This window comes from Phaethon aethereus, assembly GCF_964289735.1.
Source record: "Phaethon aethereus genome assembly, chromosome: 15".
Classification (NCBI taxonomy): Eukaryota; Metazoa; Chordata; class Aves; order Phaethontiformes; family Phaethontidae; genus Phaethon; species Phaethon aethereus.
In genome coordinates, this window is record NC_138591.1 from 17,957,213 (window position 1) to 17,980,890 (window position 23,678).

Genomic DNA, 23,678 nt, shown 5'->3' on the forward strand with positions numbered 1-23,678 from the left:
TGATTGTCAGTAATAGGAGGAACTATTCCCCAGAGGCATCATGGTGTGCTACGATGTCCCTTCTCTAGGAAGTGCTCAAGTGCATACAGTGTCGGATCCAAGATCTGAGGCTGGATGGATTCCTGATCTTGGCTGGTCTGATGGGCTGTGCTTATCAGTGTACCATGATGGAAGACTGCTCCAGGACTCAGAGGAGGGCTTTGCTGAGAAACTACCCCTCACTACCCCTCACTTCAAAGACTGCAGATTATCAGGAACCTCCTAAATACTCCTCTAATGTGTGTGTATTTGCTGGCTGTCACTAATGTCATTATGCAAGTGGTTGGACTTGGCATTTTTAAAACTTGATTGGGCCTCCTCACCAGTGACTGTGGTCAGCTCAAATTTTCCTTGCATTTAATTGCCATTTTCAAGTTCTATTTCTCTGTTTATTGGCAGGTGTACCATTCTTCCAGGATCGCTGCCATGGTACTTAAGGTCTTCTTTCCGTCGTGCTGCTCCTCAGCAGAAAGCGGCATTTTGATCGGCCGTTGGATCTCGGAACAGAACTCTGCTGTTATCCTTGCCGTGGTCCATTTCCCTTTTATTCCTGTCCAGGTGAAGCAATATCTCAGTGAAGTCCAGCGGGTGACTAAAGTCAGTGTTTCTGTGCTTGGCTCATGGAGCAACAGCAAACAGGAGAAAGAAGGGAGTCTGAGTGAGTTCTTGGAAGACCTTGGGACAATATTCTCCCATGAGCCGTGGATTCAGATAAGCAAAGAGGGAGACAGCAAATTCTGGAGCTGTTCTACCCTTCAGAAACACTCTAACAACCCTAAGGAGGAAGAAATCATCTTCGTATACTATGACCAGCGCAAAGTCATGCTTTCCTATCTACATCCCCCTTTGGACACAGCTTCCTCCACTGACCACAGAACAGATGATGCTTCAAAGCTCTCTGCCATCTTTGACACAGTTGCGAAGAGTAAGATACTGTTCATGACGGACAGATACGACGATGGGCCCATCAAGTTGACCCACTGGCAGTCAGATGGCGTTGAAGCTAGTATCATCGTGGAGCTGATGAAGCAGGCCTCTGTGCCTGTGTGCATGCTGCTGACATTTCTGCTTTCATTTATCTCTGGGGTCTGCAGGAGCAGGTAAGTCGTGCGACGTCGGCCAGCTTATGTTTTGCATGGAAATGTAATTCATGTTTAGGCATTTGCAAGGTTCCTGCTCAGCCCCAGTAAGAAATACAGTCGATACAAAATCGTCTCTTTCATCAGTATCAGTCACATCGTATCTCCTGGTACTGCTTGTAGATTTGTGGACCTTATGTACCTCTTGGAGGTCTTCTGATCTCTGAGATCACCAGTGTGTAAAGGGGCCTTTAGATGGTACAGCACATGTCATAATAGGTATGGACTGTGGAGCAGGGCTGCAGCTGACAGGTGAATATGCCTCCTGTGGAGCTTCTCTGTGAAGAGGTCCTTGCCAGCTGGTCCCAGCTGCAGTGCAGCCCCTCTTTATGCCCTTGCACCCCAGCAGGCACAATCCAGCAGGCTGTGGGTCAGGCTGGTGGACCTTATGTGGCTGGCAGGGACAGGCCACAGAGGAGTGCCGCAGAAGTGCAGACCTGCTGCAAGGAGGGCAAGAGGCGAACCAGCTGATACGAGCCTCAGTCATGAGAAGGGTGGAGGGATGTGCTGCTGCTTATGCCAGTCCCACCGCATCCACAGACCAACCCAGTATAAAACAGTGGTATGTCAGGTTCCATGGGCAGCAAGAGGCAGAGAGCTCCTGGATAAACTTTCTGTTGGAGTCAGACTGCGGTGGAGCTGCTATTAAAGTTGGGGAGCTCCATTGAAAACACGAAGCTAAGGGCTTCCTCAACCAAGGAGTGCCGGTCTATGCGAATCCTTGAAGTCCCTATGAAACTGAATAGGATGCTTCAAATTTAATGCATGGCAAGTGGTCGCACTAGAGAGGAGCTCTGAGCAAATTTGAAGGGGAGAAGGTTCTGCGTGTAAAGCTTAATAATGCGTCTGGTCAGCCTGCCTAGAGAGGTTGTACCAGAGAGGGGAGTGGACTTCAGGTTCCAAGCTGTGAGGGGACACTTTGATGAAATTTGGATAACAGCTGCTACTGTATTTATGGATAAATCTTCTCAAGTACAGCCTAAGGGTATGGGGAATGGCATCTTTTAACAGGTTTCCAGTTGTATGATACTGTCATAAAAAATTACGGTGAAACTCTTCATACACAAAGATTTTTCTGAACAGTTGGGTTGTACGTTTTGGTGCACAAAGGGAAAGCTGTCTGGTTTTGCATTACTCTGTTAGAAGAGATTTAGGGTCAAACCCAAACCTGATCTAATCAGGGACCACTGGTTCCCAGGACTGCTCTGCAGACACTGGCTATGCATTAATGGTCGTTAATGGTAACTAAACCAGAACTTTGTGGTTGGGTAGAAGATTGAGAGTCAGCTCTGAAGGTCCTTTTTCTGGCTGTCCATGGAGTGTGTGTGACTACCAACAAACAGGATGATCCTTTTCTGTGTAGACGCTTGGTCTCAAAGTCAGCCTTGCACACTTTGATTGGTGCTAGGACTCAGGCCAGGCTTAGAGTCAGATTAAGCTCAAGCCTCGCACATCTCCAGAAGGCCACAGTCAAAGCATAACTTGGGAGCCTGAGCTGAGTCTGACAGGTTGGGCACAGATAGCTGCTACCCAGCTTATCAGCCACTATTCTGATTTCAGCTTTTCCTAAGCCTGGTACAGACGTTTTGAGCCAGAGCAGCAGCCAGGCTGGCAGCCAGCTGTACGTACCAGCAGGCAGAATGCGAGGCTTGCTGTGCGTAAACCTAGGTTGAACTTGTTCTTAACCTTGGGAAGTAGATACATGCTTCTTTCTGCTTTGTTTTATTTACCCGTAGTATCAGCATGATATTTACTTATCTTACAGGTGTTTTAAAACATCAGTCTTAGACAACAGAGATTAGTAACTGACTTTATGACAAACCTCCTGCTTGACCTTCTAAGTCATTTAATATAATTTGGTTCAATTTACTGTGTGATGTGTGGAACAACCTCCCTTGTGCTGACACACACAAGGCAGGGAGTGTTCGAAGATATCTTCCAGTCACCTCCTCCCTGTGCTGGGACAGGACATCCCATAAAATAGGATCTATCTGTTTTTTGCTGCTTCTGGTCACTAGACTTCTTTCTTTCACAGGTTTTTGTGGTGTAAAGGGATAGTCAGCTTTGAAAAGCTAAAGAAAGAGATCAGTGATGTCCCCTCAGGTTGTGGAGGCTTGGGGCTTTTTTAGATATGCCACTGTTGTGTATTTGAGCTGGGGAAGCAGGGCAGCATCGTTAGAAATCCCTGAAAGTGAGCGCTGACATCCATCCAAGCTTGCGAAGTGCTCTCAAATCCTGCACATCTCAAATTAAGGCATTTCTTCAGCACCACCTTGTGCTAAAGGGTGGCCATTGCAATTCTCTCTTTAGAGGGACCTGTGTGCAGGATTTCCATTACCGCTGAAGGTCTCTAGTGTGCTTTAGTATTGAGGCAATAAATTGTGTGCTCCTCTTGAAAAAAGTCTGTTTACAAACACCATGACCTCTGATTCCTCATCCAGAAGGGAGGCACTGTTCCTGCAGTTTCAAGCAAGGAGCAAAAAGACAGCCAGGTTAATGAAGCTTTAACATTTGTGTGTGATCCTGAGTTGGAAAGATTGCTTTTCATCTGATATCTGGAAAAGCCACCCTTGCTTTTGGAAAAACTTATTGCTAAAATTCCTCATATTTGGAAATACCCCAAAGATCTCCTGCTGCTTAAATAATGCAATGACACAACATCACTGGTTTGGTTTTGGTTTTTGTTTGCTTGGTTTTCCATTGCACTTCTGAAAATCATTCCATAGTCTGTGTGGTAAACAATTGGGAGCATTTATGGCAATGCATAGTTGGTATGCATAGGGGTAGGAGACCACACAAGAAATATTTTTGGCTTCCTTTCTCGGTACTCCTAGAGATGGGAGTTTCCGTAGCACATCTTGCAACTATTATATTGAGCTTTTTACAGAGTGTTTGTATTTTTATTTAAATAAGTATGTGTATGTATTTACTTTCCAAAGAAAGTATGTAGGTGGGATAGAGGTTGTCCTGTTGATGTTAAGTGAAAAGAAAAGAGAGTCAGTGGTAGTACAGACAAGCACGGACCTCTGATGTGTCTTTTGGGCCCGTCCTATTCAATCAAGGAGATGCGTTTACCTGGTAGGTGCCCACATTGGGGGGTGCTCCTGGGGATGAGGCTGCTTTGGAAGTCATTCTCACTCGTGCAAGAGATTCCTCAGGCAGAAGAGAGCAGCAGCTTTCCCTTGAAGCGGGAGACCAGGGGTGTATGGTCAGTGGGTGACCCACAAGCTAGCTGCCACTAGCTTAGGGACTCGTGGAGCAGCAATGGATGGTGAGAGACACACGTTGCTGGGAGAGGATGGGGAGATCGTCAGCCCAGTGAGTATTTAGCACAGGGCCCCAGAGCCATTGCTTTCCACTTTAACTGAGGTGGTCTGGCAGCTGTTGGTTTGACCAGTAATTTTTCACCTTCAGCCATCTGTACGTAACCACACAGGTAGAGCATTTCTCCTTCCCCCTTCTTTGCATTTCAAGTGCAATTCTCTGCTCTAGCAAAGGTTTGCCACACCAGAATTTGTAACCACTGGACTAGGATATAATTGGAAGAGAAAACTCGTCTGCACTTGTGCCTCGGTGAATCTGCAAACCCAGGTCTTTGAGATCAGTGGCCAGTGCAGTCGCCCACCACCGTGTCTCCCTCCCCTGCACGGTGCTCTTTCCCCCGCCGCTTTAGGTACCACCTCCTGACAAGTCAGCTGAAGAACAGTACACTCATTTGTCTCTAAGGTGGGAGGCTGTAATGAAGAGCTGAGTAACTTGGAGGCCTCAAATTAAGAAGAATGATTCACAGTACACTGCGTGTATTTCAAAACCCATGTGTCTGAAATTTGAATGGGGAGGGGGAAGGAGGAACTTCAGCACTCTGTTTTTTAAGCTGACAAACCTTGCATGAAGGATGATTGAAAGGGCTCAGGAAGATGGGGGAAGGAAGGGGATAGCAACCACAGTGAACCAAGCAGGATTTTGAACGAGCCATACCCTTTCGATTTCTGTGAAATGTCTAAATAGCAGCTGGACCCCCAGTCTCCCCATCCTGCATTTTATCCTGGCCAGTCCTGAAGGCGCTCTGCTGCTGGCCACAGGCTGAAGTCCTCCAGATGAAGTCTGGGAAAGGCATGCACACATTGCAGGGATGTGCACTAATGATCCAAACAGCTGGACAATTTCAAAAGCGAAGCAGAATACCAGGAATGATTTTAGCATTTGGAATGAATGTAAACTGAAGGAACATGCCAAAGCAGTAAGAGAGAGTAGGTGAAGGAAGAAAAGTGAACATAGATTCCTGGACCCTTAATAAGAAACAGTGAAACACTGTGAAAATAGTGAAACAACCATTGTGTATGGGAACAGAAGCCATCCAAATTACGTCCACATCAGAATTTATTCCCCACAACAAACATGGTGCTTTGTGTTGCTGTACCGCTGCTGGGCTTTCTTTGACCAGCCTGCATCCAGTGGTGTCATTTTAGACTACACAAATCACCATCGTTCCTTTCTTTATAGGTTGTGTGGTAATAAAAGTAACTCCCAAAAATAATTGAGTATGATTTAGTACTTTTCTTCTGAGTCATAAAAAAAGAACCGTGTGAATATTTCCTCCCCTACAAGCCTAATGTGGATGTTAGCTCTGAAACCCAATTACAGGCTAAATGTTGTGTTATCTACATAATGCCAGCCACTCTTGGCAAGGCAATGAAGAGAAAATAGAACTGAAGACCTAGAGAAAGGAATTTGGAAGTAATAAAGAAAAAAGGAAGAAAGGACCAAGTGGAAAAGGGATACAAACTGCAGGGAGAACACAGCTGTTTGTTATACCAAGCTCACACTAAATAGAGACTTGTGATTAGTACTGGGATAATACTGGGATTTGTGAAATGGTTGCACCACGTTGTGTTGTTGCGCTGTACACACGACTGCCTTGACTCCAGTCTCCTGGATACTTAGAGCAGCATGCAATCCCAGTGATGTATCCCAAAGCACAGGGTGGAATGAGGGTTGCATTCTGGCTTCCTTGGAAGAGCCAGACACTTGGTTTTACAGAATGGAAATGAGAGGTTGGGTTGTCTGCTTTAGATGTCTTGATCTGGAAAGGTTGCCTTAAGTCTGTTAACCTTTAGGAGAGTAGATAACATCTAATATTCTTTAATGATAATATGTTGACACCGTCTCTGGTTGCACAACCTTAACTTTACACTGAATATTTTGCATGACGTTCGTACGCTGTACAGCCTGCTGTGTGGCAAAAGGAAAAAATTCCCATGGTGTTTCTGCAGGGTGCTGAAGTTTTGGCCTTTGTCTTTCTTATGGAGCAAACTCTCAACTTGTGAGCAGCTGGGACATCGCCTGCAGCACCTCCAAGTCATCGGCAGCAACAAGAAGGCTCAAAACCAGCCTCAACTAATGAGGTACAGAGTGCACATAAAGTCATGCAGGTCTTTTCTCTAGCCCTGTCTCCTCTGGGGAACACAAACCATAGATCCTGTGCCCACACAGCACTTCAGGGTCCTCGCTGCACCATGTCATGTTTTCTTCCTTGCTCTACTCCCTGCTAGTTTGCAGATCTTTACTCTGCACTCTGTTTATGTTAATTATATCTTTTGCCAGATATATGCCTTTCTCCCTAGCCTGGGAAAGGCGACCGGGATATTGCCCACAGAAAGCTTGTGCTGCACCCATGTGTGTAGTGCTTTGTTATCACTACTCCCACAAGCTCATTGCTTTCACTTATACTGCTGTTAAGCAAAAACTGCAATCATTATTCAGTGGCACTTTCCATAAGAGCAGAACAGCTTAAATGTTCCCCTCTTTCACCCACTCTCTTGGGGAATCTTTCTTGTGGTAACTGCAGACCAGAGAGTCCAACAGCAGCAACAAAGTCAGCGTAACAGAAAAAGCAAACATGCAGCACGGTGAGTGGAACAGGGAGAGGCAGAGATCCGAGACAGATATTGAATGCCCTATGGCCATTACACACCGAGTCTTGTTCTGTGTGGTTCTCTGATCCTGCAGTAACAGACTCCCAGGGAACACTTAAAATATATTAGCAGATTTGAAGGCAAAAATAACTGTGATTGTTTAATCTCATTTCCCAAATAACTCTCGTCATGGAATTTCATTCAGAAACTCCAGCAGTGAGGGGGCAGTTCAGCAGCCCTTCTGTGTATGTTTGTGTACCCTGAAACACTATTTATTACATTGACTAGTGGTTCAACTCAAGTATACCTCTTGGAAAGCCATCTGATCTCAACATGGATACTGCAAGTGATGATGCCCTTAGTATTGGTAAATCCCTCCTGAGTATATATATATACACACACACTTTGACTAACATTACTCTTTGTAGCTTCAATTCTCTTCGCTCCCCTTACTAAGAAAGGTTTTGTGGCATGGCAGGCTCTGCGTGGCTCCGTGTTTGGCCACAGAAGTAGCAGCACACCAGTGAAAGTCAAAAGATCCCTACACTGTGTTCTTCAGTAAATTGTCCTGGTGTCCCTGGGACATTAAAGATGCCATATAAGTGAAACCGACAATTGTCATTGAAACATTAAGCACAGTCCTTCCTTTTTCTCTAACACTGTTTCTCTTTATCCTGCATGCAGGAAAGCCAACATCTTTGTGTCTCTGCTGATTGATGTGGCTCTGGGGATACTGCTGATGTCCTGGCTGTACAGAAAGAACCGAATTGGTCACCTTGCTGACACCCTCATCCCTGTGGCTGATGTAAGTCTGGCCAGAGCTGTTCCTCTTTCATCTGCTGTGGGTACTGACCAGCTCTTGATGCCTGGGGTAGTTTTAAGGAGGCGATCCCTTATGCACAAGGATTTCAGAGAGTCCTGTCTGAAGTCATGCAAATTAGCTCCCTTCAAGAACAGTGAAATCTTCAAATCAAGCCTGCTGGGGCTGCTCAAAAGGAACACAGCTCTGCTTTGCGTGTGCAGTGAGTAGTAATTAGATGTTTACCGGAGGGCTGCTGTAGCTCCTAAAGTAACAATTATGGCTTGGACAGAGCTCTGCAGCTGCAGGTTGAGTGGTTATCGAGCCAGAATACTTTTATTCCGGAGTCAACAGGAAGTGTCCTCAAGTTGTTGCTATAAGTGGCATTTGGAAAAAAAAAAAAAGCTGTAACCTGCGTTGAATCTGATAAACTGCTGAAAAGTCCAACTTTGTAAGCAGCGCAGCTCTGCTTGTGAAGAGGAATTTGATGGGGAAATCCAAAGGTGTTAGCTCTGTATCCTAGCCAGGGTACAAACACCTGAAATCCTGTCTAAGAGCTCTGGTGTACAGATGGTAAACTAGGAGAACTTGCTGTGTCCTGTGATTTTCTCAAATATAACTCCACTTGCTCACTAAGATCCCTTGGCATCAGCATAAATTCATGAAGAACAAGTATGACTCATGCTATCCTGCTTTTCTGGTGGCTGATTTTAGGTGCAGTACTCCAATATATCTGTTTAGTGGCAGTAAGGAACATAGAATGTACTTCAGAGGCTGGAGACCAGACCACTAATCTGAAGATAGCTCCATTTTAAGAGCTTCTGTGTCTTGGGAATACATGTGCAGCCAGTGTTGAGCACTGTCATGCAGCTGCACAGCCTAATCCTTTCTCTGCCCACTTTCATTTCTGGGAGAGAAGGTGAATCTTTCCATTCGTTTCTTTCTAGCATCTGGAGAACATCCTCTCTTTGCTCTTTCTGTAGCTTCTTGGTTGGGAGGAATTTTATTCTGATTAGAGAATTCCATCAGCAATTAATTTTTCCTACTTATCCTGTCTTTCTTGGTAAGAGCTTGTTTCCCTTGATGATCTGCTTGGTCCATGCCTAACCTTTTAAGCCATAGGTTTCTGATAGTTCTTGTACATGTTATGCTTTCAGAAAGTGTGTATAGAGTGTCCAGCATAGCTGTGGATCATGATTATTGCTATTTTTGTTATTTTTCATAGTCAAACTTTTAAGGATTGCATATTTTAAAGACTGCTGCAGACACTATTCAGCAGCAGTGGTGGGGTAGAAAGGACCACAATTCTTGCAATACACCTGCTCTCGTATTTGAGCTATATGCTAAAAATACTTTTCTAAGTCTTTTCCCTTACAGATATTTCAGCTGGAGAAGTTTAAGTTCTCTAGAGCTCTCCCTATGGGATTACTGTAAGTGCCCAGCTCTCAGAAATCTGATTTCTTAACAAGTCTGCGAGGAAGTGGCTTTTGGCTGCGTTCCTGTTTGCACAGGTGGCTCCAGGAGGGCTTCCATCTGCCCGATGTCTTTGGCAGATGGACACTTTCTGGCTCAAGGTGTACCCAGCACCGGTCCTGGATAGGCTTGCTTGTGAGAGTTGTTCCTTCGTTCCTCTTTCAGTAATTTATCTCATCGTCACTCAACTTACACATCACAGCGTCAGTTATTTTCACCATGTCTCCTACATGTGCGGACTTTATTACTTTGCTATCACCAAGAGCTGTTTACTTACTTTCCTGGAAGTGCTAACTCCTCCTTGTCTGGGTGGCCTGGTAGTCAGTCGGTGCCTTTCTTCTCTGCTTCTCCCAGCTTATCAGTTCAGGCCAGTTACAACTTTTCTTACTTTCCAGCCTTACTTTCTTCTTTCAAGCATATTAGATTGTGGACATAAAATCATTTGGAGTCCTTTTACTGCCTTCAGCGGGCATTGATTTATATGCATTATGTGCAGGCCTTAAAAAATGCAGATCTGAGTGATCCCAAAATATACCAGTGATTTCAGCATGTGGTGTGCAAGCCAGCACCACTTCTTTTCCAGTATGACAGCAAAATCTCCCCTTAGCCATTCAGCAGTAGGTTTCCTCTTTGCTGCTGAGTGTCCATCTGGTACGCATTATTCCCATCACTTGGGCTTTCTCAAGCGCTCATGTGTTGCCAAGTTCAGTAACGCGAAGTTTCCCATGTGCAGAATGAGTTACTTTTCCTTCCCTAATGCTCCTTGCTATTCTGTTTTTGATATGTGCCCCAGATCTGCTGATAGCATTGACCTTACATGTCTGTATCTGTTAGTAAATAGAACATTATATATATTATAAGATCATTATATATTATAAGGTTATATACATAACCTTATTTTAACCTTATTGATTTGGTTGATTTTAATATTGACAAACTAACCTTATATAACGTATAACCTTATTGGTCTGATTGATTGATTTTAATATTGACAAAATCGTAGCTGTGTGGAGACAGGACACAGTGCTCATTGTTTTTTGTTAGCAAACCTCTTTGTGGAAGGAAGCAGATGTAGGTAGGTTATTTTGGCTCTCAACAACTGCCAGGGTCACAAGCTCAGCCTGCTGACGTGAGGATCAAGCCGTGCTCCCTAGCCATCATTCGTCATCTCCTGATATAATGGTTCTCAAATCAGCACTTAGTTAGCAATTGTTGATGATGCGCAAGACATCATTGACTGCAGCTCCCACTTTCACAGCTTGATGAGCTGCGCTGTGCTGACTGTAATAACAAGTTGCTTTTGTCAGTAAATGAGGCAGATGTGATTCAGAGACACCTAGGGAGTAACTGGCAAGGAGCTCTGTGCAATACGAAGGACTGATTTTGCAGCAGACTTTCAAATCCAAGGATGGAAAATGTGATTAACCTTCTCCCTGTAGGTGCCCTCACAACTCCTACCCTCCTCCTTCCTCTCAATCACACCAGGCTTCCCAATGGTTGTCCTTGTTTTTGCCTTCCACAGACAGCCTTCTTTCAAAAATACCTGATTCAAAGTGCTACATTTGTCTGCTTTAAAAAGAACTGTGTAAAAACCATCTTCTTTTTTTTTTTCTCCTTCACCTCTCTCATCCTTACTGATGTCTCTTTTTCTTAAGCTGTAATCTCTTTGAAACAGTTAAATATTTATCATAGATTATGCCTCCAAAAATGTTACTGAGGCTTAGAGATAATTGGATATAAGTCCCTATTCAGTCATGTTCTAATCCATGAACAAAGCAAGCAGAGAGGACACTCCTGGAAAAATATATTCGATGTTAATTTGTAAAACAGTGTGACTTAGAGCCCCAAACGCCTGCAACAGACACAGGGCAGATGTGTCTGGTAGGGAGTGCTGTGGCTCTGCTTGCTCCGACTTGCACTAGATGCTCCACTCGGGAAGTTTGCACTGTGCTTCCCAGTGCCCACCCGCAGTGCGCTGTGTGTCCTTCTCCACTGATGCCACATCACCATTAGACCCTCTGCATATGGAGGCTAGAAAGAAGAGCATGACAGTAAAGGAAGTATTTCCACAGTGATCTCATCTAAACCATGACATCTTTGGTCTCCAGTTTGGTAATGTCCCTACACCCCTTTATGTAAACACTTCCAATTCACTGTATCTTATTTATTGATACTGGCCACATTCAGTATTCATGACAGCAACAGGAGAATTGGAGTCCCAGTCACCATTTCTGATTCTGCTTGCTATTGATCAGTCCTAAAATATCTGGCTGGAAAACAACCTGCAAGGTTATGCCTTAGGACTGTATTTTGAAATGCCTTGCCCAGCTAAATAACAGCAAGCTAGGGCACCTTCCCAGAGCTATATGCCCCTGTCAGAATTTAGTAGCACCTCTGGGACTGGCAGCCTCCAGAAGTCATTCGGTGCTGAAAAACAGCCTTGCTGAAGGCTGCTTTCAAGCATTTAAATATTTCATTAAAATCCCCAAATGCTTTTTCTAAGTTACCAGTCCAACACTTTAAATATTAAAACCAGTCTATTTATAAAGTAGCTGACACTTCTCAGCCACAGAGGTAAGATCCATGGGTTCAAATCAGTTCTGACTTGCAGTGAGACAGAGGGAAAATGAATGAAATAAAAAGGCAATCCTTTTGGATAAGTTGAAGATGAAGCCCTTAATTTTGCCACTACGCTAAAAGTAAATGTTTACACACTCATTTTGCTAGGATCATGTTGGTTAATAAATAAAGTGGAATCATTCCTTGGAAATAATTTCCCCGTGGGGAAATTATCTATATGAATGATTGGGAAAATAGGCTACAGTCCATCAGCTTTAGGTAGCATGTCTTGATTCTTCTACATGTGCACAATTGTCAGTGCAGTTCTCTTGCATGGACTTGACTATAAGTAGGATTTGCAGAGGTAGGCGGCTTTTACTCACAATCTCTGTTCACGCAGGACAGTGTGAGAGGTCACTTCTTCCAGGTATGTTCCCCACCTGATTGCTGGAGGTTACCACTCTCAGCTACCTCAGTTCATAACCTGGTAAATGGACTTCACTGCTGGTTTCAGCTTAGGTGAGTTGGTCAGGTGCAAGCTGCTGAGGAGCAGAGCAACCCCATCTTCTGCCCTGCAACTGCAAGGGGAACCTCTGGCAGAGTAGTGGGGTAGGGAGAGAAAATCAGCAAATAACATCAGCCTGGGATTAAATCACCAGAAATTGTGAGTCAAAGCCCTCAGTGATTTGGGGACAAGTTCCATTAGGCTTTTTTCCTCCATGTTTCAGAGGCCTTTTTTTTTTTATTGGGATGCCATGGGTATCTCTCCGTGAAGCCTGCAGAGTGATAGGTAGGCAAGATCAATGCTATACAGCATGGTTAATCTTGCCTAGTACACCACAGAGTATCAAGAAAGTTTGTTTATGTATGAGATACATTTATATAATTGTGTTTTCTACCCTGCTGTAAACACATACAGGTTGTAAAAATTTGACTTTTTTGTCCATGAGTGCACTGCCATCTTGCTCCTTTTAAAATCCTGACAGCCTTCCTCATAGTTCAATTACTTGCTCAGTTCTGACTTTTCAGTTGACTGTCCAAAGAAGTCGATTTGTGCACCAGCATTGGCCATCTATTTCAAGGACTCATTACACCAAGAAATCCTACTGTGCAAATCTACCAGAGGTGGCCATAAACAAACACTAGGTTCATGTTCCTGGAACTGAGACCATTTTAGCAGCTCAGCTTCGTCTCTGCTGCTATGTTTGGGTAAAGAGTCATTTGCCAGTAAAGGTGCATTCCTGATTTAACTAGTTGTCTGTGAAGTAGTAATTTGGATGTTGTTTTTTCCATTGGTTTGAAGGGTGTTGTAAGAATACTTTGGTGGGGGGCAGCATGTACAGTACCCTGGCCCTCTTCAGTGTGGTAGCAGTCATTTATCTCAGGTGCCTTGCTTCCATGTGTTTGTAGCACGTAGCTGAAGAGCTCCAAGACCTGCTCCAGTGGCTAATGGGAGCGCCAGCTGGACTGAAAATGAACCGAGCTTTGGATCAGGTTTTGGGCCGCTTCTTCCTTTACCACATCCATCTTTGGATTAGTAAGTGCAATTGTTTAACTTTTCAGCCTTCCTTTTCATTTCTTCCCTCCCGAGTGTTTAATGTTTGCCTAGAGGTGAATAATGAATCAAAATGCACTACTGCAAGTACAAACTTGTCTGTGAGTCTTCCTGCTGTGGGAACTCAAGCCAAAGTTGGATTCCCACACAAGGAAATCATGCATATTAAATAACGTGCTTGTATTGATGCTTTGCAAGACATGCAAGTCACGACGGAGCTTGCTTACTTACTTGGTGCCATTAGCACTGAGTGCCCAAGGAAAGGCTTTAGGTCTTCTGTAGGCTTTTATATTCTTTGCCCTGTAACAGGCAGCTGATAGGATAGGGATCAGAAGCGTGTTCACGGGATGCAAATGCAAACTCTGTCTTGTCACTGACTTCAGCTTAGAGCAATTTTGTTATTTCAACACACCCCTGTTATCCTTGATAAGTGTCTTGATGAAGGAGTATAGTCATGATGGATGTGAACTCCTCAGTTATTATACTGATTTACTCTGCTCACCAATCAAGTATGGTCTCGTTTCTGTGACTTTGCTCCACTTTAGTGATGAAAGAGACTGTGTGCCTCCGTGGTCTTTTATTTTAGAAAAGCCATATGGAATGGCTTTTGTGGGAATAGGAAGAAAAGGGGAATGGTTGCAGTAAAGGTTGAGGTGTGCAGTTAAAAATATAATTAGGAACCTGGACACATACGTAGAAAAGCAAATCACATGTGGAGCAAGGTGACTGCTCTGTTTAAGCTGAGCATGTCCTCCCCTTCCTCACAGAGCTGCCACACCTGGACAGAAACCTAGGGGGAAAGGGGGTTTTTGTTGGCCCTCCTAAACAGAAGATGGCATCTAAAGGAGTTTCCCAGTTTTACTTCCATGTTTTCAAGGCTATGATTTCTGGAGCAATGTTCTAGGCTGGGGAAAACCAGTCTTTTGAGAGTGTCAACAGGAAGATGTCTGTCAAGTACTGACACTTTGCAATGTCCACTAGGCTACATTCACCTGATGTCCCCATTCATTGAGATGATCCTCTGGTATGTCGGTCTGTCAGCTTGTCTAGGCCTGACCGTGGCTCTCTGCATCCTCTCTGACATCATTGCGCTTCTGACCTTTCACATCTACTGCTTCTATGTCTACGGAGCCAGGTGAGTTGATCTCTCTTGGTTGTGTCTTGGGTATGTTTGGAGGGAAGGGCCACTGAACACTCAGGGCATGTCTTTAATTTGTGGAGCATTCAATCCTAGTGTAGTTTTCTTGAATTCACAGTTTAGCCAGCAGTTAATTTATTGCATTCTTTCATACATGTAGAAATGATGGCCACAGCGGTACAAGCAAGTTCTTCTGCATTTAAATATCTATTGCTGTGGTAGTGGCCCAGAAAAATAAAACTACCTGACAGGCAGAGGACAAGAAAGCAGTTCACCCCATCCCGTTGATTCAACCTTATAGAACTCCTTTCAGTTGCACTCTACCCAGTAGTTTTGAGAGGAACTGGAGGAGAGGAGGAGAAAAGGTGAACCTTGTACTTCTGGAGAAGCCCCAAAGTCCCTGCCTCTGCCCTGCCTCAGAGGTTCTTGTCTGTATCGTGGAGCACAGATGGCAGGTTTGGGGTTACAGCATGGCTGTGACACCATCCTGGTGTCATTGTCAGGACCTGCTGGAGGGCCCCACAGCCTGAGAGCCAGGCAGAGACTCCGAGGGAGTGTGTGGGAATGCAGAGGGCTTTGGGGCACGTCCGGGGCACGTCAGGGTTGCTGTGCAAACAGTGCCCACCAGCATGCTCTGTTCCTGCCCTCCATTAACACGTACTGCAGCAAGGCATCATAGAATCATAAAGGTTGGAAAAGACCTTTAAGATCATCTAGTCCAACCATCAACCCAACACTCCCATGCCCACTAAACTATGTCCTGAAGTGCCACATCTGTACGTTTTTTGAACACCTCCAGTGATGGTGACTCCACCACCCCCCTGGACAGCCTGTTCCAATGCTTGACCACTCTTTCATTAAACAAATTTTTCCTAATATCCAATCTAAACCTCTCCTGTTGCAACTTGAGGCCATTTCCTCTCGTTCTATCACTTGTTGCTTGGGAGCAGAGACCAACCCCAACCTCGCTACAGCCTCCTTTCAGGTAGTTGTAGAGAGCGATAAGGTCTCCCCTCAGTCTCCTTTTCTTCAGACTGAACACCCCCAGTTCCCTCAGCCACTCCTCATCAGACTTGTGCTCCAGACCCCTCACCAGCTTCGTTGCCCTTCTCTGGACACGCTCCAGCACCTCAACGTCCTTCTTGTAGTGAGGGGCCCAAAATGCTCAACGCAGTATTCAAGGTGCAGCCTCACCAGTACCAAGTACATGGGTATGATCACTGCCCTACTCCTGCTGGCCACACTATTGCTGATACAGGCCAGCATGCCGTTGGCTGCTGTGGCCACCTGGGCACACTGCTGCAGGCCATTGGAGAATAGCTGCTCTTGCCGAGGAGATGAGAGACAAAGGTAATAAATAAATAAACTTTTGGCTTATAAAGTATGGAATGGTCGTCGTTCCTCCCCAGGCTGTAAGCAGAGGGCTCTACATTGCAAACAACAGAAGAAATAGTAAAACTTTAGTTATGGGTAGTTTAGGGAATAGTTAAAAATATTGAGATATGATTTATGAATCAGTTCTGTTGTGAGCATAGGGCTTACACCCGAAATCAGTAATGTCAGTAATGGCGAGTCTCCTTCCAACACCTCTAGTTACTGGACTTTCTGGTTTGGTCTGTGAGGAGTGGCCTTGCTCCTCCTAATTATGCAGAGAATGGAAAGAAGAAAAGCATTTTCTCAGCTGATTGCTTTTCCCTTGTGAGCTGCAGGGAGCCAATCTACCGGCCTCAGCTGTTTGTTAGCAGTATAGAGCAGCTATACATTATCTTGCCACTGGCACCACCCTGCCCCTGCAGTGGCAGGTGCCCCCTATGGAGGGTGAGGAAGGGATAGCAGTCACCCACATCAACACGATCGCCACAACACCTTGCGTTCCCGCAGCTGGCGGAAGAATTTGCTGGTTCAGGTGCTGTTGAAGCCCGAGATCCCCTTCTGAAACAAACCTCATGGTGAAATGAGAGCGGGCGTGTGTGTGCAGGCAGCCAGGGAAGGTGGGGCAGGTGCTACAGCAGGAACACCCGCTTGATGCCATGTCAGGGTGCCATGTCAGGCTGTGCAGGGGAGTGTGTGGCCTTAGTCAGAGCCACAGGACAGGTGTGTACCAGCAACCTGGAGAAGCTGTCCTGGGCACCTTCCTGCCTAAGGATTAGTGCACCGAGCTGTGCCTGCCAATTCCTTGAAGCAGTTGGTGTTACTCAAACCACATTCTTCTCTTGGATAAGACTCTGTGGCTCTGCTTTCACAACACTGCCTTGAAATCTGAGCAGCCTCTGCACCTTAACTAGGCTGGTTAACCAGTCTGGCTTTTGTAGCTCAGGCTTTCTCAGACTCTGCTCTGCCCTACAAATTGGCTGTGTCCCCCTGCTTTACATCCCTGTGTGTTGGACACTGCTGCCTAGGGGTATTTGTGCCTCTTCTCTGTTCCAGGGGCTCTTTCTTCCTCAATGTTATTCCGTAGATGTCTCTATTTCCCACCCTTTATCACCCCAAGCTTCTCTCACTGTTGCCATTTTTCTGGGAGAAGTAGCTCCAAGTGTCATAGCACCAAGTTACAAAAGCCTAAGGGGAGGATGCAGCAGGGGCCACCAGCCATTGGGTTGATCTCTTCCCGCTCTTAAGGATGTTTCAGCTGTGGTTTACTAAAGAAGGTGCAGGGGCTCCAGTCCTCTCCCTTACCTCTGTGCTGTGGAGGCAAAATTGAATGGCCTTGACTCGAGTGTGAGGGGTAGGACCTTGGCCACTCCTGCTGTGGAAGGTTGTGAAGCAAGGGGAAAGGGCAGATCTAAACTGGAGAGACAGAGGTAAGCTTGGGGGGATAAGCTTGCTGCTTCTTTTGCTGCTGTGAGGGTGGTGGCATGGAGCTGGCGATTGCTGCCGCTCATGGGGGCCACCCTCCAGCAGCACTTGCCACTTCCGGTAGACCAACCTCTTCATCAGCAGGAGCAGAAATCGAGAGCCTTGCCACAGCCCCAGGGCATGGCATGGCCGTTGCCCTCCAGTGGTCCAGAGCTGTCTGCGGTAGCCTGCTTTGCCCTGCCAGGGGCTAGCCCAAATATGGTTGACTGAGCAATTAGTGTTTTATCTGTGTCATTCTTGGGCTGATTGCTTTTGCCACCCTGAGTTCTGCGGCACTGGTAAGTGAGTGGGCGCAGGGGTGTAATGATGACAGCTGGTTTGTGTTGAAGCTCAGGAACTTGCAGCTCTGATGCTTAGTGTCTTCTCTTTGCTCAGGCTCTACTGCCTGAAGATTTATGGCCTGTCATCTCTCTGGCGCTTGTTCCGTGGGAAGAAGTGGAACGTCCTCCGGCAGCGGGTGGATTCCTGCTCCTACGACTTGGACCAGGTAGTGCTGCAGCACCGGGGGCTCCCTGCAGGATGCTGCCCGCGGGCTGTACAATCCTATCCTGCTTTGGCTAATATTGAAACAGAAGCCACAGGAGGCTTTGCGGTGCTCAGAACAAGTGCATGCCATGGCGCTCTGCATCCGTGGCTCTTCAACCAAACGCTTGGACTCTGCCGCTCGGCAGCACCTTTTCATTTCTCTGCATGTTCAGGGGGCCGAATTCTGGCAAGTGGTGAGCACCTGCAAGGCACCCTGGTGAGCTGTGGTGGATGCTGCAGATGCAGCTCCTGGAGGATGGGAGTGTGTCGAGGGGGAGGGAGAAAATTTAAAAAAGTGGTGCCCAGCAGTGTTGCCACAGTAACAGCCGTGCCAGCGTTTCTATTAAAAGACCCTGTTTCATTCACGTTGTGCTGGAGCCTGGCCCACACGTTCTCACTTAAGCAGCAGAGGCAGATTTTTGTCAAATGCTGTAAGGTCTTTTTGATTTCTGAAATGCCATGCAAAAGTTCAGCAGAGCCTGAACTGCTCCACACCGGCAGTTGCAAACATCACTAAAATAATACAATAATATTTGATAACTACCAGGGCCAGTGCCTCTCCCTCCATTGCAACAGATAACCTTGAGCTTCTTATTCCACAGTGGAGGAGCTATTTTTCTGTTTCTTTGGTGATGGAAAAGTAAGAGCCTCCGTGCCAGGAACGCGGTTTGCGTCAGGGCTCAGTCCTTGTGTACTTTGAGGAGAATTGGTTTGGCACTTCAGGCTTTATCGGGCTGCTCTGGAGGCCAGTGGGAATTATGTCGTGGGCCTGGGTGGGAAGAGACACTCAAAGCAGACCTTAAAAGACTTTTGGAGATGTTAAACAACTGCAGTGGAGTGACAGAGGAGGGGACAAACAAGTGCTGTGAAGAGAATGGCTTGGGTTATGATCTATTTCTGGTTACGTGCATAAAGCTGGGATGTTGATCCACCTCTGTGACATGACTGTCTGAGTTATTTTCTCTCCTAATATACCACGGCCGTGATCTGTTTTTGCAGAAATGGCAGTGCCCTGTGTTCCTGTTGCCTCTCTGTTCTGGAAGTGGTGACTGAAAATTGAAGAGTCAGATCCCTATTTGTCATAAATCTGCATTTCTCCCAGCTGGAATTAGTTAGACTTACACCAGCTGGGCTGCTCCAGAATAAAAATAACTTTTTCTGTGGGCAGTGGAGATAATGACACCTGCTTTCCTATGGATTTTTTTCCTTCATCCTCTGAATATTGCTCCCCCAGCCCAGTAACTCCAGCTTCTTTCTCTTTCCCAGTTTCCCACTAAGCAAGAGGCAGAAGTTCTCTGGCTGGACTGACCAGCTGACTGCTGCTGCTAGGAATGTTTGTCAACCAAATTTTGTCAGATTTTCCCCAGCTGCTTGTTCTGCTAAGACAAGGAGGAATAAAAATACTTCTCAATTCTCTTACAAAATTCCCTACCAAATTTCTACTTCTTTGTACCCTTCCACCTTTTCCTGGTAAACACTGACCAGTGGCTTTAAAACTTGTGGGGACAAGCAACATGATCATGTAATTCTTATTTCATAAGGAATCCGTCCTGAAGTAAGAAATCTTGACTATTGTGCGTAAAGGGAAAAATGCTCTCAAGATCCAGCTTATTTATCTTTCGAAACATAGTCCTATTCTAGGGAGCTTTCTAAAAAGGCCCAGTGAGAGAAGTAGTGCTGAAAATATTCAAGGTAACAGCATTATTCACATAGGGAGTAAAAAAAGACATTAAGGAGTCTTGCAAACTTTCGTTGTCTCACAGTTTCCTCTTCTTTAATTTTTATTTTATTTCATACTGCCATTCCTCTGCTAATGCTTGTTTGTGTTTCTTTTCTCCCCTAGTTATTTATTGGCACTCTGCTATTTACAATCCTGCTGTTCCTCCTGCCTACGACTGCACTGTATTATTTGGTGTTTACCCTGGTAAGATTTAACCCTTGAAGCTAGTCATATACTGTCTTCTGAGATACTAAATAAATTTTAAAAAGGTTTGCCAGTCATTTACTGTCATCCACAAAGAAAATGTAAGACTTGTCTAAGTGTCCCAGGCAGGGTTCTCACGGCACCCTTGTAGGCCACGCAAGTGGAATTCGGGATACATGTTTGTGTTTCTCCAAAGGGAATTCCCAGCAAATCCCAGTCAGCGAAACAAGCTGTTCCCCTCTCTTTCACTCGGAAATAATTTTCTATCTTTCCATCCCACATCTGGGGTGATGACCCCTCTAGTTTGATCCAGAAGTTTTTTTTTCAGGAAATTAACTTGCTGTGTAAAATGCTTTCAGCCAGGCTTTGCTCAGAGGGTTGGACTTCTTTATTTTTCTTCTCTTCTCCCAATATAACCAGTCCTCTCTAAGGCTTGCCTAGAGCAAAATTTTCTGTAGACAGTGGCCATCACATGATTTCAACATCTTTTTTGGGCATTCTCTTTTCAGATGAGCTTGGCAGCACACATAAATGCAGTCTGACGAAAGGAGGTGCTTTAATCAGGGAACGAAAACACTGAGCAGGAAGCTCATTTCTGACTGCTTTGCTCTTGCTTAGATGCTCTACATGGGGTTTCTTCAGGCAGAAATAAGGTATTTCAGTTCACTGTAGGAAAGAGAAGAAATTATATTCACTGACACACAGTGATGGAGTTGACTAGAAATGGAAGCCTGAATGGTCCCTTTTAGACTATGACTGCTGAAAGTGTAATAGCTCTCGTGTCTCTCTCATGCTATGACCATAGCAGGTCACAGCCTCTACAACCGTAGGAGCTTTTCATTTCAGTTACACCCTTAAGCTAAGATTGTCGAGGAACCTCATGCAGGGACTGGATGGCCAGCACTTCTAGACATCAAACCCACTTTGGGAGGCTTTAGCTTAGCACACAACAATGTCAGATTGTGGATCAGCTCATGAATTTGCAAGTGTTGCATCTCCTGTTTTTCAGGGATGTTCTTAATAAACTGTTTCTTTGTAGCTCCGTTTGCTGGTGGTGATTGTGCAAGGCCTGATACACTTGCTGGTTGATGCGATTGATTCTCTGCCTCTTTATTCAATCATCCTTCGGCTCTGCAGATCCTATAGACTTGCAGGTAAGTCCTTCAGCACTGCACATGCAGAAGTTCAAGGATTTTGCATTATGCATTGAATTTTGATGCAATGGGTAGCTTCTGAATAGAAAGATGCGGGGGGCGGGGGGGGTAGGAAGGAACCCAAGGCTCAAGTCGTGCAGTTGTTCATACTGTTAACCAATTACTGCAAGAAGGCAGGATGAGGATGTCAATGAAGAGCAATTTGATGCTGAAGCAGAATCAGGAGCAGCTTTACAAAGCCTGTGGCAACTAAAAGTGACATCCAAACAAGTACCGTATAAATGAGTTCATCTTTTGGTTCCAGTTCTAGCGTACCAGGTCAGGTAAAACTTCTGAGAGTTGAACAAGCTATTAACCTTGGGGGTTTGGGCTATGAAACAAGCCAGATTACAAAAATTACAAAAATACTTGGAAAATCTACTGTTTCAAAGGGCTGGATCTACACTGGCTATGAATCAATGGACCTGCTTCAGTTCTGTGCTGTCTTGATTAACTGAAGTTCTGAGCTGAGGTATTTGGATTAATTTCAGAGCTCTGGGCAGATTTCAGATAATCATTCTCTTTGAGACTAATCTGTCACCATTTTGAAATGAGTTGTTTTTCCACTTTTGGTAACCATCAGCCATGGTTGGCATCAGAATAAAGGGTCATTTTGGAATGGGTTTAACTGTCAACAGCTATGGTTAATCTAGTTAAAATCAAGCAGGTCTAAATTATTATCTCCCATCCATTTAAAGAGCATGCAGCAGGAATTTTAAATATAAGAAAGAGCTTGATTATCACTAAACCAAGGCTAGACATCAAATGCAAAGGAAGCTTGAGGCAACCGATAATAGCTTTGTCTGTTGGAGCGGTGCCAGGCGCGATTTGGGAAGGTAGAGCTGAGCCATGTTACCAACTCTGTTGCGTTTCCATGTGTGCCTTCAGCAGGTTCCTATGAATTGCCTGGCAGAAACTTCTTAACCATTCAGGGCTATCTTTGGGAAACAGGAGATGCTGCTGAAGAAAACTGACCCAGTAAATAGCAGGTCATAGAGTAGAAGGAAATCTTGAGGCCACTGAGAGATGTAAGGCCATATATTCCCATCGGTCCTAGATTAATTCTCCTCAGTTTTGTTCAGCCAGCTACTGTCTGCAGGGTAATAAGCCTCCACCCAGATAAAGGATTGTCTTCTCAGTTGAGTTTGTTACCTGACTTACTGTCTTTGTTGGCTCTTTCTTTGCTCCTCTTAAACATTTTAAGAAAGAGAACATTGCAACAGAGTGCTGCCTGCTAGATGAAGAGGCATCTCTGAGAATTTCTGCAGCCTGTGTTCCTGCTCCAGCACAAAAACATGTCATTGGAGTGGTAACAGATGGAGCAGTTGAATCAAATTCAAAGGACTAAAGAGAGTACACATCACTTGATGTCCTCACTGCTTAGGTTTTGCCTCCTTTTTCAGGCTCAGAACTTGGATAAGACATCCTCTAGCATATGTTATGGCAGCTGATTTTACAGGCACCATAAAGATGGCTCTACCAGCATGAATGGATAGCTATTCCTGTCAGCAAGGTTTAGTGCAGTGGTTAAGTTCAACTCAGTTCAGTTGTGGCATCTGGCCTCCAAGTTCTTTGACTCAGTTTCTGAATCAACAAAGTATTATATTGATGAAGCCTGGGACAGGATAGATGAACGATCCATCCACAGGCCAGAAACAAAGTTCGTGTTTTCTTTCCACACATCGAAAGTGAAATACTTTGGACTTTAAAAAGCCTTTTGCAAATATATCAAAGTTGGTGTCATGTCTGCAAGAATTCTGTGTGCCCAGTGCGGGCTCAAGGGATGCCGCCCTGGTTGGGATGGGTACACTGTGATGATGATTTAGAGTGTGAAATAAAGGTTCAGGTGAGGTTCAGGGGTCTCGGATTCTGCCTACACCCAAGTTACCAAGGTACTGTTTGATCGTGCCCAGGTCAGTTCAGTTTCTCTGTACTTCTCTTTCCCTCTTGCCCAATACGTAGATATTCGCATCAGAAACTTTTGGGCAAGTTTTGTCATGGTCCTGTGGTGTCTCCACGATTACTGGAATACAAACAAGCAGTGAGCTTGCTTTAGTGCTTTATATGTCTTGTGAAACAAAGCAAACGGCTTCATGTCCTGATCTCTCTTGTGCCATCGATGATACCAGTGTACAGAAAAAGCAGAACCCTGCACTCTAGAGTTGGCTGGAAATCACAGAATAGTTTAGGGTTCTTCTCTGCTAGTGTGATCTACAGTAGATCAAGCCTTCCTGCTTTTTCTGTGATGTGAATTGCTCAGACTCCTGAGCATTGTAGTAATCTATAGGTCATTCTAAAGTAAATTTGTAGACTTTTTGTGCTTGTGTTTTCTTAGAAGTTTAAGACTCTTGAACAATTAAATAATCTGATCAAGAGATTGTTGTTTTGCAGCTGTAGAAGGAAAGTGTGTGGCCATGACCTACAGAAGCAGCATTTTCTGGTCTAATGGACTGTTCCTGGGATAAGGCTCCAGAGTGCTCAACTACATACCTGAAACTTCAGTGCTCACTTGTTTCTGTCTCTCTCTGACAAAGCCCCTGCCTGGAAAGTAATTCCTGGAACG

The 23,678-nt window shown here is 45.1% G+C and overlaps 1 protein-coding gene across 1 annotated transcript in view; it reads left to right on the forward strand.

The window, feature by feature from the left end:
- Positions 1 to 465: 465 nt before the first annotated feature.
- The window catches only part of PIGQ (phosphatidylinositol glycan anchor biosynthesis class Q), a gene marked incomplete at both ends in the record, with an annotated part of 29,010 nt that continues 5,797 nt past the window's right edge, over positions 466 to 23,678 (forward strand). The window contains 8 exons of the mRNA XM_082006991.1: positions 466 to 1,139; positions 6,452 to 6,583; positions 7,778 to 7,898; positions 13,335 to 13,461; positions 14,461 to 14,614; positions 17,849 to 17,960; positions 19,842 to 19,922; positions 20,962 to 21,076. Of these exons, the coding sequence (XP_081863117.1) occupies positions 466 to 1,139; positions 6,452 to 6,583; positions 7,778 to 7,898; positions 13,335 to 13,461; positions 14,461 to 14,614; positions 17,849 to 17,960; positions 19,842 to 19,922; positions 20,962 to 21,076 (1,516 nt within the window). The remainder of the gene's footprint in view (positions 1,140 to 6,451; positions 6,584 to 7,777; positions 7,899 to 13,334; positions 13,462 to 14,460; positions 14,615 to 17,848; positions 17,961 to 19,841; positions 19,923 to 20,961; positions 21,077 to 23,678) is intronic.